The 16,702-nt window shown below is 34.2% G+C and overlaps 1 protein-coding gene across 1 annotated transcript; it reads right to left on the bottom strand.

Annotated features, from left to right (window-relative positions):
• Positions 1 to 11,835: 11,835 nt before the first annotated feature.
• LOC102626746 (uncharacterized) lies at positions 11,836 to 16,367 on the bottom strand. Its single transcript, XM_006490125.4, has 3 exons — positions 15,971 to 16,367; positions 13,496 to 13,854; positions 11,836 to 13,354 (listed from the first exon to the last, which is right to left on the bottom strand). Exons 2-3 carry the CDS (start codon positions 13,568 to 13,570, stop codon positions 12,791 to 12,793), a joined length of 639 nt encoding a protein of 212 aa, XP_006490188.2. The 5' UTR covers positions 13,571 to 13,854; positions 15,971 to 16,367; the 3' UTR covers positions 11,836 to 12,790.
• Between the last annotated feature and the right edge of the window lie 335 nt (positions 16,368 to 16,702).

The raw sequence follows: 16,702 nt of genomic DNA on the forward strand, positions 1-16,702 counted from the left end.
TTGGATTTATCAATACATCTTATGAGATCGATATGTTTTTTCAAATTCTTACGACGACATCTGAAACGTTGTATCCTTTTTTATAAACTCGAGATAAATTTTTCAATTATTCTTCCCCCTTTCCCCTTATCTAAGACTTCAAATGAGAGCTTTTCCTTTTACAGTTAGATTTGCAGTAATTGCCTTCTCAGTTACCATACTTACAGGTATTGAACTCGTAACCCTAATCTCACTTGATTGCCCCTTATATTGCTTTTTGTTTCTTTTTGTTTGGGTTTTTATTATATCCACCACAATGCCTAGAATGAAAAGACCATCATTAAACCCTGGTAGTGGAGACGAATTGAATGCCCCGCCTAATCATCCTGGTGGGTTAGGTTCTAGCCCTCGTAGGTTTGTGGAAGGGATTAGGTCGTTTGGGATTAGGGAACTTCCTAAGAGGATGTCCCTCTAAAAGAGTTGATGGGATAGAGACGGATTTCGATATGGATCCTGGTACTAACATAGTACCGTTTATTGATGAAAGATCCTTGGAGCAGTTTGATTTAGAGAAAACTAGGATTAGTCATAGGGCTGGAGCTAAGTCTTACCCCATTGATTTCATGGATTGTAAGACTAATCATGAAGATCTGCATAGACTTATGATGGAATATAGTATTCCCAATGACATTGAGCTAAGAATTCCTAATAAAGGTGATATTCTCAGTTGTCCCCGAAGAGGGTTGTGACTTTGTATTTATAATGTTTTAAGCTCGATGTTAGGCTACCACTCCAACCTTACTTTGCCAAGATTTTAGGAAGATTGCACCTATCACCTGGTCAACTCAACCCTAACGAATGGAGACCCTTTTTTAGCCTATTTGTTTTATATTGGAGATGTATGATAATTGTGCCTTCTTTGAAAGAGATAAAACATTTGTATCAACTTAGAAGTAGTCCAAAAGACGCGGACTGGTATTACCTCATGAACAGCTAAAAATAAAGCATAGATCTCCGAACCTCTGGTGGAAATTAGAAGAACAAAATTTTCTTTGCCAGAAGTAACTAGGGTCAAGTAGTCTCTACTTCAAAAAGAGAAATCTATGTTCCTTCTCGCTTTTGCACCTCAGGTTGATCATTTTTCACTGTTATTCCTTTGCTGTGTTTATTACTTTTTTTTATCTTGATTTTTATGTTCCATTTAATTGGAGTCTGAGATACAAAATCATAGAGAAACCGGAATTGCAGGTTAAAACAGCGCTAGCTGATGCAAGCTCGTATAGGGACTTGCTGTCTATCAATAACCTAGTCAATTATCATCTAGTATCCGATACTTCTAAAGATATGAGCAGCATTCTTGAGTATATGAAAAAATGTGTACACCCGAGTAGCTCATCTGCTCCACCTAAGAGGTCACGGTCTTCTAAAGTTGTTTCTCATATCTAAACCCTACCTCATCCTTCTCCTAGTGAGCCAGAGAATCTAGCGGAAAAGTCTTCTGCTCGCAAGCTTCCCACTCTCCCAAGCTCCTTTCAAAAAGACTTCGACAAGTTTGTGAAGCGGGAGTTTGTTGCTTAGTAGAATGATCGTCATACACCTGAGTTGTACAACACTATATAGTGGTGCATCTACCAGCTTTCTGTCATCTCTTCTCTCTATAGGTCTAAAGTTGGCAATTATGACACGAAACTGAAGGCCGAATGAAAAAAGAGCTTGAGAGGGAGAAAGATCAATTGACCAAACTTGGTTCTATGATCCAGAAGCTCGAGGTTAAAGTGCTTTGTCCAAATCTACCTCTTCGCAGCTTGAACGCGAACTTTCAGTCGTGAGGAGTGAGCTGATCAACTCTAGAAAAGATCGTGACATTTAAAGGTTTGATTTCAAGCATTAGTTTGAAGCAGAGACGCACCACTTCCAAAGTAAAATTGATTCTTTAGAAAAACGGAGTGTCACTGAGTACAACTCTGGAGTAACATTCTATTACGACTGCATTATATTTATGCTCAAGAAGGAATATCTAGAGTTAGACATAAGGAAGCTTGAAGTTGGGAATCTATTCGAACCTTCACCCATTCTGCTCACAGAGCCTGTGCTAGTTTCAACTCTGTAATAAAAGCTTCATATTTCGCTTGGTTGTTAGTGGCTTTGAATTCTAATTTTATTGTACAAGAAATCTTTTCACCTTCTGGGCTGACTATGATTACTCCTGCTTTTGCTTTTTGTTCTCTACTAGAGCCATCAACAATTACCACCCATATTTCACTGACTCTCTCCATGTTCGCTCCGCCATCGCTTTCAAGACCTTAATTTACGGATATGTTCGCCTGGTCACACGACGACGTACCAGGAATCGATCCTGCAATCGCTTGTCATAGACTGGCGATAAAGAAAGAAGCTCGACTGGTGAAGCAAAAAAGAAGATGTATGGCTACTAAGAAGTGGGGTGATGTGTTTAAAACCCTTACGGTGGAGGCTAGTTCATGGTTGAATGAGGAAAGTAGAGTAGTAAACAGAATTGACTTGAAACTAATAACAAACGTGTAGGTGAAATTTTTAAAATTCAGACTGATACCCACAACATGCGCCACCACCATATCTTATGAAAGGCTTATTGTTTTATATGCCATTCTTAAGGGTTTACCAATTGAAGTTGGGAAAATCATAAATAGAGAGATTAGAGAATGTGCCATAAAGAAGCAAAAAATGTTCGCTTTGTTGTTTTCCTCACTCATCATAAGCATTTGTGTAGTGTCTAAGGTGAAAATATCCACCAAAGAGGAAAAAAATTAAGAATGAATGAGTACTTACTGTTCAAACTATAGAAAGAATCACTGGGGAAAATATTGCTACAGCAACACCAGAACTTGTTGCTGTAACCAGAGCAAGGAAGGTTACTGGTATTGAAATGAGGCTACAAGAATTGAGTGATAGCATCAATAAATGCGTAGAGACACAAAAAGAAGAAATCAAAGGTTCAAGGATTACTTAATGCACCTTGGAGACCATATGCATCAATTTGCAGTCTACACAAAGAAAAAGAACAGTGACTTCCCTGACACATTGTTACAACATTCTAATTTCTAAACAGCAGAAAGGGATGCTCCATTAGAAAAAGCAACAACAGAGAGTGAAGAAGAAACAAAATCCGACGAAGAACAATAACCAACTGAGGAAAAGAAAGAGGCGAAAGAAAAAGAACCAGCAGAGACAGAGGAGGAACAAAGTATAGAAGAAGAATTCGTAGAGGGGCAAGATGAGTCAACTCAAGTGGTGCCTCCTAAACGAGAAGGAAAACACATCATTAAAGCTTAAGAAGAGGACGACCAAGATCATGACCCTCAGTTTCAGTATTTCCAAGCAAAGGCAAAGAAAATTCATGATTGATGAAGACTCAAAAGAATATTAAGATGATATTGATGCAGAAATTGAAGCAGCTGCCACTAGAGCTACCAAAACTACTGAGGCAAAGAAAAGTTTACTGGATATTATTGCTGAAATCACATATGAGGAAACTACTACAACTCTTCCAGTAACCATTGCTCAGGACTTTCCCATCATATCTCCCAGTCGAACTCCCAAGCCATCTAGCAAGCGTAAAAAGGCATAACCCTCTAGAGATATTGCAGTAGTGCAAGCATTAGAAGAACTAGAACCTAAGAAAGCAAAGTCTGATCAGTCCATACTTTAAGAAGCAGCTGGTACCACACCAACCAGTCCAAACAAGAAGAAAAAGAAATCAGTTGTTGTCCACGAATCTCACCAAGGAAGAGTGTTCGAAGTGGAGCCCAAAAACAGTAATTTTGCTCTTTATTATTTTCCAATTTCTAAACTCTTTATTTATTTTCTTTTTTTGTTTCTAGTTTCTCTTGTATTGTTTGCAATTTTACTTTCAAATATATGTCTGTATGTTTTAGTTTAGAATATGTGCTTGTGAGTACACAACACCTCCTAAGTTTGGGGGGGAGTTATGTTCTAAGTATGTTCTAGTTATGTTATGAGTATATTTCAAGTGTGTTAAAGAGTATGTATGTAATTTAGTTTATTGTTGATATAAGAGTGAATGTGTGGTGTGTGAAAAATTTAAATTTTAAGTTTAAAAAAAGTTGAATGTGTGTGATTAGGTGTATAACTCGGTTATTCAGTGGTTGTTTTTTTATTAAAGGATACCCAATGAAGATGATCTGAGTGTTGAATAATAAGTTACCTTCAATTAGAGATAGTTGTGGACAAAGGTTGAGTTTGTCTTAACATTTCTTTTTGGTTGAATTTCGTGAGTTTGCTATAGCAAGACTTAGTTGAATAATGAATAGAAAATAGTTCAAGTTTGGGTGAATTTAGAAACTTTTTTAGAATTTAGTGCAAACTGTGTTGACATGAAATAAATTCTACTCCAATGGCTCAATTGGCGAGTAATCAAGGTTTTGTGTGTACCCCACATGTAGACTTGAGTAAAAACGTAGCAACAGTTATGAGCTTTGCCGTAACAAGAATGATAAAAAAAAAAAGTTTTTTTAGGTCCTTTGTCTAGTATGTTGAGGAACCAGGTCTGTTCATAAACCCCATGTCTAGCCTTAAGTAAAAGGTGTTCGCAGATAAAGGCCACAGTAATAGCATCTTGAATGCTACTACTGCAGTAACTCTAAATTGTACAATGATGAAGTAATTGGATGTCATCAGTACCCTGATAGATATTCACATGAAAAATTTATGTCACACTAAAGGGTAATTATGCTAAAACTTTTTTTATTGTTATAGCACAGTTTGCAGTTTTTATAACCTATGTTTCTCTTATGAGTAAGAATGTCTTCAAGATGTATTAAGTGATTGAGTATTGCTGCAACAACTATGAAATTTGATCAGAATGCACACAAGCACATAGGACAGAATGAAACCTAAGTCTAGCGTTGGATCCGTTATTGGTAGTCTTATATGAAGAGAAAGAAATCGGAGGGTTGTGATAAATCAAAACAATCTAGATGACAGAGCTTATCTATTTGTTCATTGCATGATTGTGTGTTTTAGGGTTAGGTCTATTGATATTACTTGAGGTTAAGTAATGGGTTAAGTTTAGAAGTGTGATAACTTTATGAAATTATAGTTATCATGCTTGAATCAACATTACTTAGATTATAAATCATGTGTTTTTAGATTATTGTGTGCTTTGATTATGTGCATAATTGTAGGTGACCAAGAAGCTCAAATTTCATGGATGGAACAATGCAGCAGCAAGCATGCAAAGTTACAAAAGAACTTGGATGCAGTGGAATTAAATTAAGTCTGGAATATTGAAGATGCTGGAGCAATATGTTGTAGCATTGTTGCTGCAGCAACGATTGGAGCAATGATAAAATGAGTACATTATAAAAGATTGCAATCTAAAGTTTCCAAAAAATAAGAGATTCACTGCCATACGTTTCTGGTAACCCTAATTTCAACTTATAAAATGAGTACATTACAATGAAAAAGGGGGCCGTTATTGGAGAAGAGAAATTGAGAGACAACACAAGAAAAAAAAAACAAGGATCGAGAGAGAATTGAGACTGCACTTACGGAATCTGAGAAGAGCATCGAGGAGATTCATAAGAACACGTGGATTAACTTTATTTCTTATTCTCTTATTTTTATCTTGTTATAATGAGTTGTTTGATTGCTGAAACTATTTTAGTTTTTGTTTTATCACAAACTATGAACTTGTGGTTGAGTGATAAATAATCTTAATGGTTAATTGACTGATTATGTGAGTTGCTTTACGTTTACTATAGCACGTTAATTTGATAATACTTATTTCAATTTACTATTTCGATTGACCATCCATTTAGTAATACTAGCTTAACAAGAGGCTAAAAATGCCTAACTTAGTGGAACATATCAAAGCAATACTTTGTTTTATATTTTTGGTTCGGTTGCTACAGCATCTGCTACAATATTGGGTATAATCCTTATGCACCCTCAACTATCGCTTGTTGAATATCTTATATCTTAATGCAACTTAACAATGACCAATTGCTATGCCAACATAAGATATAACATTACACGTTTAGGTTCTAATTACTCTATAAAGTGAATCCTTATATTTAGTTCATCACAAGTTTTAAATTAAGCATAACTCTTTTCAAATCAAGTTAAACTCAACACAAGAAACCCAAATATAGTCAAAACCATTAAGTGAGTTTAATCGCTCAATTACTCTATTCTCATCAATTAGTCTCTTGTTTTAAAGTTGAAATTCTTCTTAATCACATTTTATTTATTGCCTTTTTAATTTTAAGAAATCAATTTTATCAATTGTTCTTTTATAATTAAGTTAAAATTGCACTGATTAGGTTGCTATAGCAATTTCTATAACATCAATCCCTGTGGAGACGATCTTGAATATTTATCGTTATATTACTTGTTGTATATACTTGCACATTGACACTCATAGTGTTAGAATTTAAACAACAATGACATAGGATCAGATGTCTTAAGCTCGAACTTCATTATGATTTCAAATTTTCGAAGTATCTATACCAATAACTTGAGATATCTTCTCCACTAATTTGGCACATGTTGTCAATCGTGGTATTATTATCCCTTTAGCCTTAGGACTTTTGAACTTATACTCGTCATTTGTTCAATCCATTTACCATTGAAAAATATAGGCACACGTACCAAACCATATTTGTTGATACAATAAAAATAATAATATCTAATTTCATATATAAGTAACTATACGACCTACACAACGTACATGACTTACACGACCTAACGACTACATTTTTTATATAACCTACACGACCTACATGACTACATTACTGACATGACCTACACGACTATATTACTTACACGACCTACATGACTACATGTCTACATGACCACATATCTACATGACCTACACAACTGATTACATGACGTACACGATGTCAAAAGGAATACACGACATGAAATATTTTCACCATAAATAAATTATATTGTTAAAAAAATAATTAAACAACTTGCATTGCTTCTATTTCTACATATAAGAAAAAATGATGAATAATTGAAAACAAAACATTATAATGTGAGGAAAATTTCTAAATTTTCCTAAAAAATAAAAAACTTAAAGCCCAACAACATTAACATACCTTATTAGGTTGTTTAATGAGTAATGTACCTCCTTTTAATTAAAAAAAGTGTGGGAGTTAAAGAAGTAAATATATAATTGTATTTGTGTAAGAAGCTATAAGAGATATTGAGAGATTTTAGGAGACTTTGAAAGAATTTCGGTAATAAGAGATTTGAGTGAAAGAACAATGAAGACAGTGAAGTGGTGTGAATTTGATGAAAGGCATTTAAGACTTTACACACATTTGTTAGGGTATCCATGAAAATAAAAAAGAAAATAGGTATTTAAATAATTTGACAACTATTAAAGTGTATTTAATTAAAAACCCCTTATTTTTCTGGTATCCAAGCGGATTGGAATATGGAATATCATTATAATAGTATAAATTAATTTTTTTTATTCTATATAAAACTCCGTGAGTATAACTCCTGATGGTCTGCTTATTTCCACATTCCATGTATTCATGCACATCCATTGGACAGAAATGAGCACCATCACGTGTCACATAACAAAGATAATGTATCAAGTTAGTTTGCAGGATTGCTAAAACGTTTAATATATATTCTGCTATTGATTTTTGTGGTTTTATGAGAGCTTAATTCAGTGTTAGAATTTGGCTTATAATCTTGATTGAGAGGCAACGGAATTAAGGAAAAGGAGTGCATGCATTAGATACTAACTCTGTTTATTTGCTTTGTAAGCGGAAATTTGCTCTATATGGAAATGAAAATCTAATAAATAAATAGAAATTTGAGAGGTAAAATATTATAATTTGAAAGCTATATGATAACTCTATGAAATGAGAGTTATCATGACACTTTTATACTTAAATCAATATTACTTAAAGAGTAAATGATGTGTTTTTATTACATTTTTATTATATTTTGCATAAACATTCATTTTAATTTACTTTTAATAAATTTTATAAATTTTGTTTGATTTAGAATAATTTGTTCTTAGATTGTGTCCATAATTGTAGGTGTTCGGAAGCTCAAATTTCAAGGAAGGAATGCTGATGCAATAGGCTTGCAAAAGATGGAAAAGAACTTGGCTACAAAATAATTGAAACAAATCTGGAACAGTGCAGTTGCTGTAGCCATTGTTGTAGCAACTATTGCTGTAGCAATCCTGGAACAATTCCGCGCAGGATAACTGCAGTTTCGCGATATGCAGTTTCCTAATCTGACTTATGCGTGACTTAAGCTTCTATTTACCTTAATTTTCAACTATAAAAGAAGCACACATCTAAGGAAAAGTGGAGGGCCGTCAACTAAGGAGAAAAACACAAAGAAACAAAAGAAAAACAAGATTCAAGAGAGAGATTAAGGGTTGCACAAGAGGAGAATTTTACATAAATCAATTGGGAGCCCAATCCTTCTTATTCTTCTCTTGTTTTCTTGTTTTCTCGTTTTCTATTTATTTATGGGGATGTGTTTCATGGCTGAAACTTTGTTCTTTATTTTTCTTTTACAAACCATGAACTAAATTTATTTGTGGTTGAGTGATAAACAATCTTGATGGTTTATTGACTGAATATATGTGTTGCTGCATGTTTACTGTAGCAGTTTGTTTTGATAATATTTATTTTTATTCATTATTTCGGTTGATCACCCATTTAATGATACAAGTTAGGAGAGAGCCGCAAAAGGGCCTATCTTAGTGGAACATATCAGAGCAATACTTGGTTTTAGATTGAGTTTCCTGGATTGAGTTTAACTTATTCCAAAAGGGTCATGCTTAATCTAAAATTAATGATGAATTAGACATATGGATTCACCTTGTAGGGTAAATAGAACCTAAGCGTGTAATGCTATATCTTATGTTGGCATAACAACTGATCACTGTTAGGTTGCATATAGATATAAGATATCCAATATGCGACGACTGAGGATACATAAGGATTCTGCCCAGTGCTGTAGCAAATACTACAGCAACCAAGCCAACCATTAGAAAATAGTCAAAACCATTAAGAGAGTTTATTCACTCAACTACTATATATTCCCATTAGTTTTATCCCTGAGCTTGACGTGATAGTTTATTTTGTTGCATTTTATTTATTGCGTTTTTTTTAATTAGTACATTAGTTTCATTAATTGTTTATTTTATTTTAGCACAAAATCTGCACTGTTAAGATTGCTATAGCAAATCTGATAACATCAATCCCTGTGGAGACGATCTTGAATGCTCATTACTTTATTATTTGTTGTGTACACTTGCACATTGACACCAATAGCATTAGTATTTCTACCCAACACTATACAAGCCAAAGTTTAATGAAATCTATCTCATAATTCATTTGGCTGCCTAGAAAGTAAGGATGGGTCAAGTCGGGTTCGGATCAACCCGATCAGGTTTCAAGTTGGATGAAAATTCATCCGAACTCAACCCGAACCTATAACTTGATCTGATCCAATCCAATCAGAAAATAATTCGGATCGGATCGGATTGGATCAAAAAATTGAGTTAAATTTAGATCGGATCAGATGCGGATTAGAAGCGGTTCAGGTTACATTTGAGTCAATTCAGATTATTCGGGTCAATTTGGGTTAGGTGAAATTCAACAATACATAATTACTGTAATGCCCAAATTTCCATTGTTTTATTTTTTATGTTTAATGGAATTTATAAATGGCGTTATTACCTTTATAAATAGGGTTATTCATAGGGTAATTTTTAGAAAATGGTTATTTTTCCAAATTCAATAGGGTTTCTTAAGACTTCCTATAAATTCATATTTTTCCCCTTTCATAATCCTAAACTCACGACATTTCTTCTTCTTCTCTATTGTTCATTACGCTCTTACCCAAACCCTAGGATTCAAACCTTTGGTTAAGAGAGAATCAAAGTGATTGGTAAGTTTATTCTCCTTATTCTCCACAAGATTTCCAATCACTCTATCTAGGGATTATATTGGCACGATTTTAGATTTCTATAGATCATAATGCATGATTTAGGATGTATTTAGGCTTTGTTTAGGGTTCTTATTTATTATGAGTCTGATTAATCAACCCTTGATGCATTAAGCACACAAGATAATTCTGGACAGCATAAGTATCTCGAATTTAAAACTATATTTTCTGAATGAGTTTTCTTAAGAAATTTATATTTCTGGAAACTAGAAATTTAGGGCTTCTTTAATAAATTTTGTTTCATTAAATTCGACTCGCTTTCAATTTTATATGTATTTTCGAAATAGACACCACTGCACTGGAAAACTGCGATTCCAGCAATGCAATCAGATTTAAACATTTGTTTGTACTATCAAATGAAGACAAAAAATTATGAAACTTTCATATGGAAGTTAATATATGTGTCTAGTATTCCCAGTTTTAATTTCATAATTTTCTGATTAGTATTGAATTTTATAAAAATCTCAGAACCCATTCTGTTCGGTTAAGGTACTGTGAAAACAGTTTCGAATTTGTCAAGTAATAAATAGTTTTGAAAATGTTTTGGTATCGGATCCTCTTGAAAAGTTTACATAAGGTACCCATGGATGTCCAGAATAGCCTTGAATATTATGTCATTCTGAGTTTAATATTAAGAGTTAAAATTCTTAGAATTAGGCTTGTACAGGTATGAATTAGAAAATCATTTTCTTAGAATAAGTTATTGATAGTCATATTTTATATTTGTTTAAGGTGTTTGAGGCTCTTAGAGGCTTAGATCTGTGTTAGTTCAAATTCGTTTATCGAGGTAAGTAACTTCTTCTTAATGTACTGCATATATATATGTGATTATTTTGATATTATTATAAGTATAAATGTTTTTATACTACTTAAAGGATTAATTGATTTTGATAACAAAATTAGTTTTATGTAAATGTTTTCAAATCTAAATTCTTTTTAACAAAGTATTTTATAAAATAAATTTAATACGTAAATTATTTTATGACATGACTACTTTTTATGATTTTATCTTTAAAATGTTATGCAAGCCTAAATTGTTGTTATGGACATTTATGAAACTGATAGGAATGTTTTGTGCCCATTTATGATCTCAATTATTTTATTATTGTATATGGGCCACCTCTTGAGACTATATAGGGGCCACTTCTTGAGGGCCAAAGCGTCGCAAAGTGCCACGTATAAGTCATTATGTTTTGGCTCATTGTCCGTAGTTATTCTGATTCTGATTGCATTTTACGATATATATATTCTGGACCAGTACTGGGTTTCTATTCTGAGTGTGCACACGATATTCTGATTCTGATTCTATTTCTAGCCGGGTCACCGGGACTATAGGTGACACTATGTGACATGAGCTAACTTTTTGTTTTCTGTGTATGCGATATATGATTTGCTTTTGTAAGTAACTATGCTTTCGATACTCTGAATTACTATGAATTTATATTACTTTATCGTGATATGTTATTTTATGAAATTTATGAATTATAATATATGTTTTTAAATAAAAGAAGGCTTGCAATATTTTTTGTATCTGTAGGGCTAGTGTGTTAGGAATGGTTTTACTTACCGAGTTGACGGCTCACCCCTCGTCATTACTTTTTGCAGATTAAGTTCCTTTTGAGAGGTGTGCTTAGCTTTGGAGTTAGAGATTTCGTTTCCGTTTGCTAGTTGAATAAGAAGAGGAATGGACTCATGTTTCCTTTTTATTTTACTTTTATTATGAACTTGTAATTTAGAGTTTGAGATTTTTGTTATTGTTATGTTTTGGGAGAGATTATTTAGTGTTAGATGTATGAATTTGTGGATTTATTTGAATAAAAATTTGAGGTATTTCAGTTTGGAATTTATAATTAAGAATTACGATTTGTAAGTAACCTCCTTCTTCACATGCTCCGCACGTGTTATATTTGGGGTGTTAAAATTACCTATTATTAACAACCACCAAATATCAATTAAACATTAATCTCACACATAATATATAATATACATTTGTAGCATCACTATCAAAGGCTCAAAGCTTCCAAAACCCAAAGTCAACAGCCAAAATTCGGGTTGCCACTTGCCGGGTTTGAATGACTGTTGCCGGGTTCGAATGGACCTTGAATCGAATTGGGTGATGGTGGAGGATTAGAGGCATGGAGGTGGCACAACAGATCCGGTACTTCGTAGCAGTAGATTAGCAGATCGGGTCACGATCCTTGAGGAGCAGCTTCGGTTGGCATCGGATCTCGGCGGTTGCTGCGTCTGGCGCTGGCTCTCGGCTTCAGCTGGCATCAGCTTTGGGTGTGTGTGTGTTTGTCTTTCGTTTGTTTGGGGGAGGCTGGGGGTTGGCTGTCAGCAGTGAGCTGCGGGCGAGGGAGGCTATGGGTGAGTAAGTGGCTTTGTACATCGCCTGTCGTCGGCAGTGGGTTAATTTGTTATTGTGTGTGTTTGTAATCGTCTATGTGTGTGCCCAACTTGTGTTCGACGTGTGTTTGTGTATGTATTGTGAAATGTGAATATGTGATTTGTGAGGGTGGCGTGCATGTGTTTAGATTTAGGTTTTTTTTTTTAAAGCAACCCGATTGGGTTTCACCATTTTCATCGATCAGGTTTTCTTTATAACCCAACCCGATCTGAACTTGAAATTTTTCGTGTCAGATCGGTTTTGAATCAAATTAAACTTAATACAGCAAACACCACATATCACACATCGAAATCAACAAGATTAAAAACTACTTAATATAACACCCTTTTTTATTTTTTTGACCATCACAAGTGCACCTGCAAATTATTTGACAATTTGACTGCTATGAGCGCATACAAGACAAAAAGAATCCTATATCATGCACAAGTAGGCAGCAAGCATTGAAAATACAGAAACTAGCAGCAATGGCTTGAGCGGAAACTCATTAAAGAGAAATGTCATAAATGCTAAGCATAAGAAAAAGGCAGCGGAATTGAGGGTGATTAGTAATTGGAATAAATGCGGATGTTTATTCACAACCCTGCAGAAGGGATTTAGGCTTGAAATCTGCTGGAAACCTTTTTCTGATCTACAGCCCATGATCTTCAATGCTGCGTGGAACATTATGGTTGATAACAATGCAAGCAGTAACAGCAGATGAAAGACATAGCTTTTAGACTTATTTTTTATTTTGATATTGAGCCAGGTGTTCTGCAAATGCAATGACAGGCGCCCCCATTTAAATATCTTCCTCATTTGATCATATTTAGCTCCAAAAGCTCCCCGTACACGTTGAGTTGCCTTAATTTTCATTTCTGTCTTCCCAGCTTGTGATAAGTCATCTGATATGTCCAACGTTGTACAGTCACCACCATCCATTAAGTTAACCTTGGCAATGGAGTTATGAGGGGTAGCAGCCAGGAAAGATTTTGGAGTCTGCAACACGCACAAAAAGAGGTCAGAGGCTTGGAAATAAGAATTAATGAATGAACTTCCATGCCAGGCCAACAAGCGAAGTCAAGCATAGTTTTACAATGAACATAAGAAATAGAGGCAAGAATCAAAATGAATAACAACCTCTTCAAGCAGTATATTTGATGGCTTGAGATCTCGGTAAATATTTTGCTTCTCAGAACTTTCCATAGCAACCATGGTTTTAGCAACTCCAATGACAATTTCAAGTCTTTTATCCCAAGATCCTTCTTTGGTGGAAAAGGATTCTGCATAACCATGCAATTCAATGATTACTATAAAAATATCGATAGATATGCAATCTTTATTTTCTTTGTTTCTAAATTTCCTTCAGTTCTTCTGAAAAGATGATTTTCAAAGCTCTCTATCTTCACAAGTCATTTATTCTTCCAGTGGTATCCCAATGGTTTAACTTGGTAGGTATATGATAGTTTCTCTTCAAATCCTGCCTGCCTGCATAAGCACTGCAAAATAGGCAACGCGTAATTAGCAATGGTGAAAGGGATCATAAAATTTGCCTGGTATGGCAAACATCTATCATTTAGTCTTTCCCAAATACTTATCATTTCTTTATTGTGAACCCAAAAATGAAAAAAAAAATCCATACCATAATCAATATTGATAATATTGCTCCCAAACCTATTGTTCTTAATATTAAATTTGCTAGAAATTAAATGTCCCCATCCAGTGGTAAAAGTTGCCGGAAAAAACTAAACTAGTCTGATTTGCTTCCATTTGAGTGAAATATCAAGTGAGGTCGACAAAAGTATTCATGTGTTAATATGCCAATATGCTGTACAAATTTCAGTTATATGCTATGTAAAACAATCATGCATCAATGAACTGAAACACTAATAATTGTAGGAATAATGCTTGATACATGCATCCTTGTCATTACTGAACATCAATGACCAACTACAGAGCAATACCCTCCATCTTTATGCTGTTTCTCTTAGCCAGCTCCAATAGCAACAGTTAGTGATTGCCTTTCAAGTTAGCTAGTTGGGAACTGAATTTGAATCGCTAACCTGATAGTTGGATCTCCGTCATTATTGAAATCAGTGACCAATACTTGCAGGAATCATTCTTAATTCTTCACAGCATGAAACATCAATTACCAATACTTGTATCTCCGTCATTATTGAGATCAATAACTGAATATTGTTGGGGAGTACGCAATACACATGCATTACTGTCATCATTGAACATCAATGACTGATAAATGGGATCGGGCTTGATAATTGCATCTCTCTCCTTGGTTAACATTAATGACAAATGTTTGCAGGGATCATGCATGATGCCTAACGTCAATGACTAACAACTGTTGGGATCATGTTGGTACCTGAATTTCTCTCCTTGTTGAAGATCAATGACCAATAACTGCAGGTATCATACATGACACATGTATCTCTGTCATTATTGAACACCAATGACCAAAACTTATAGAAAAGCTTGCCATGTACTTTTATCTATGTCATTATTTGACATCAATGGGATATACTTGTAGTAGATCATACTTGATACTTGCATCTCCCTCCTTGTTTAACATCACTGACCATACTTGTAGGGTTCGTGCATGAAACAAGGTCTCTCTCCTTTTTGAATATCAATGAGCAGAACTTATAGAGATTCACCAGAATATTTGTACCTCTGTTGTTATTGAACATCAACGAGGAATACTAACATGGGTTCATGCTTGATATGTACCCATCTCTCCTTGTTGAATATCAAGGACGAAGACTTGTAGGATATCCTCATGTTTCATACTTAAATGCATGTCTCCACTGACATGGCCACCAAACAATGCTTGTGGCCTTGAAGGATATCATGCTTGATGCTTGCATCTCTCCCATTATTGACGGTGTACAGGAGGTTGCATGATACTTTACACCTCTGTCATTTAGCAACATCGATGCTTCTTACATTTGGTTGTCAAATTCTCAAAGACCAACAAACTGGTTATTTCTTCAGTACCTCTAATGAAATAATGCATCACAGAGTTTCCATATGGCTTCTAACATTTAGATCAAAATACAATTTTAATTAACCTAGGAGATCTTAAGTGTAAATATTTATTACTTAGCAATTTTCAGCACTCGGCGGGGACTCAAACCCACGCAATTTCAAATATCTTAAATTGAAAAATTATTTACTTCTATATTTTTGTTGGAAGGATACCTTTTTTTCTATAAATATTTTAATATCCTGGATTTCCAATATAGATGAATGAGGTTGCCATCAGTATTGCTTTTTTTTTTTTTTTGGGGGGGGGCGAAACACTGATATGTATACAATATAATCAGAATGCATGAGATCAAATCTATTACGCTGTGTTGCTAATGAAGAATTTTCCTTCAAAAATAAAAACAGAAAATAAATCTTCCAAATAAAATTAAACAATTTATTTGACTTAACGATTAATTAAAAAAAATGGCATGACTATTCCAATCCAACCGGCCCAAGTTTAAAATAGGTTAATTAATGCAGATAAAAAATTTAATAAAATCGAATATAGTAAGACTATTGTTTGTGCTCAAAAATGTCGTAAAAACGACGTAGTTGGAGTCGGAATAACCATACCTCGAGATCATCGTAAATAACATTCTTTAGCTGTCTCCGGTTGAGAAGGCCATCTTCAAACTGATGAACCAAGAATTTTGAAGCTCCAATAAGAATGTTCAGACCGGCAATTTTATGCCAAAGAATCGATACCAAGGCGCCCTTTATCTGTGCTTGCAAATCTGATCTCAGAGGGTGCACGTTCTCTTCAAGCATACCAATCTCACAATCTCTATCAAATTCTGTCATTTTTTTCCTCTTCCTCGTCGCAATGCCTTGTGTTGGTGAAGATACAACTCAGAACTCAGTAGTTATAGCAAGCCATAACAAAAGAAACAGCCATGGATCTTCTTTGCCGGTAGCAGAGGTTTAATAGAGATTAAAAGGTCCGTGGACCCACTGGGCCCCAACTAGACGTCCCCGTAACAGAGCAAGACAAAGTTCAGACTTTAGTTAATATGCATCCCTTAATTTTGTTTTTTTTTGTACTGTTTTCATGATAATCAGTCATTTTCCTGGTAATATAATTTTATAATATAATTTTTATTTTTATTTATTATAAATTAGATGCATTGTATAAAGAGAAATTAGAATAAAAAATTTCAGAACTAAAAATAAGAAAAATATTTTTCAATGTGATTAAAAAATTAATAATAAAATTTTTGTACTTTTTATTATTTTAAATATTTTTCATATAATAAATAAGTATTTTATATGCCAAAGACAAATTATCAAGCAACTGGCCTATTTACT

Source organism: Citrus sinensis, chromosome 9, assembly GCF_022201045.2.
Source record: "Citrus sinensis cultivar Valencia sweet orange chromosome 9, DVS_A1.0, whole genome shotgun sequence".
In the NCBI taxonomy this organism is placed as follows: Eukaryota; Viridiplantae; Streptophyta; class Magnoliopsida; order Sapindales; family Rutaceae; genus Citrus; species Citrus sinensis.

Bases quoted from the DNA above. Each gene is read 5' to 3' on its own strand.
- LOC102626746 (XM_006490125.4), bottom strand. From the start codon at position 13,570: ATGGTTGCTATGGAAAGTTCTGAGAAGCAAAATATTTACCGAGATCTC. The intron at 13,355-13,495 runs GTTGTTATTCAT...TGCGTGTTGCAG, and splicing joins CAAATATACTGCTTGAAGAG to ACTCCAAAATCTTTCCTGGC.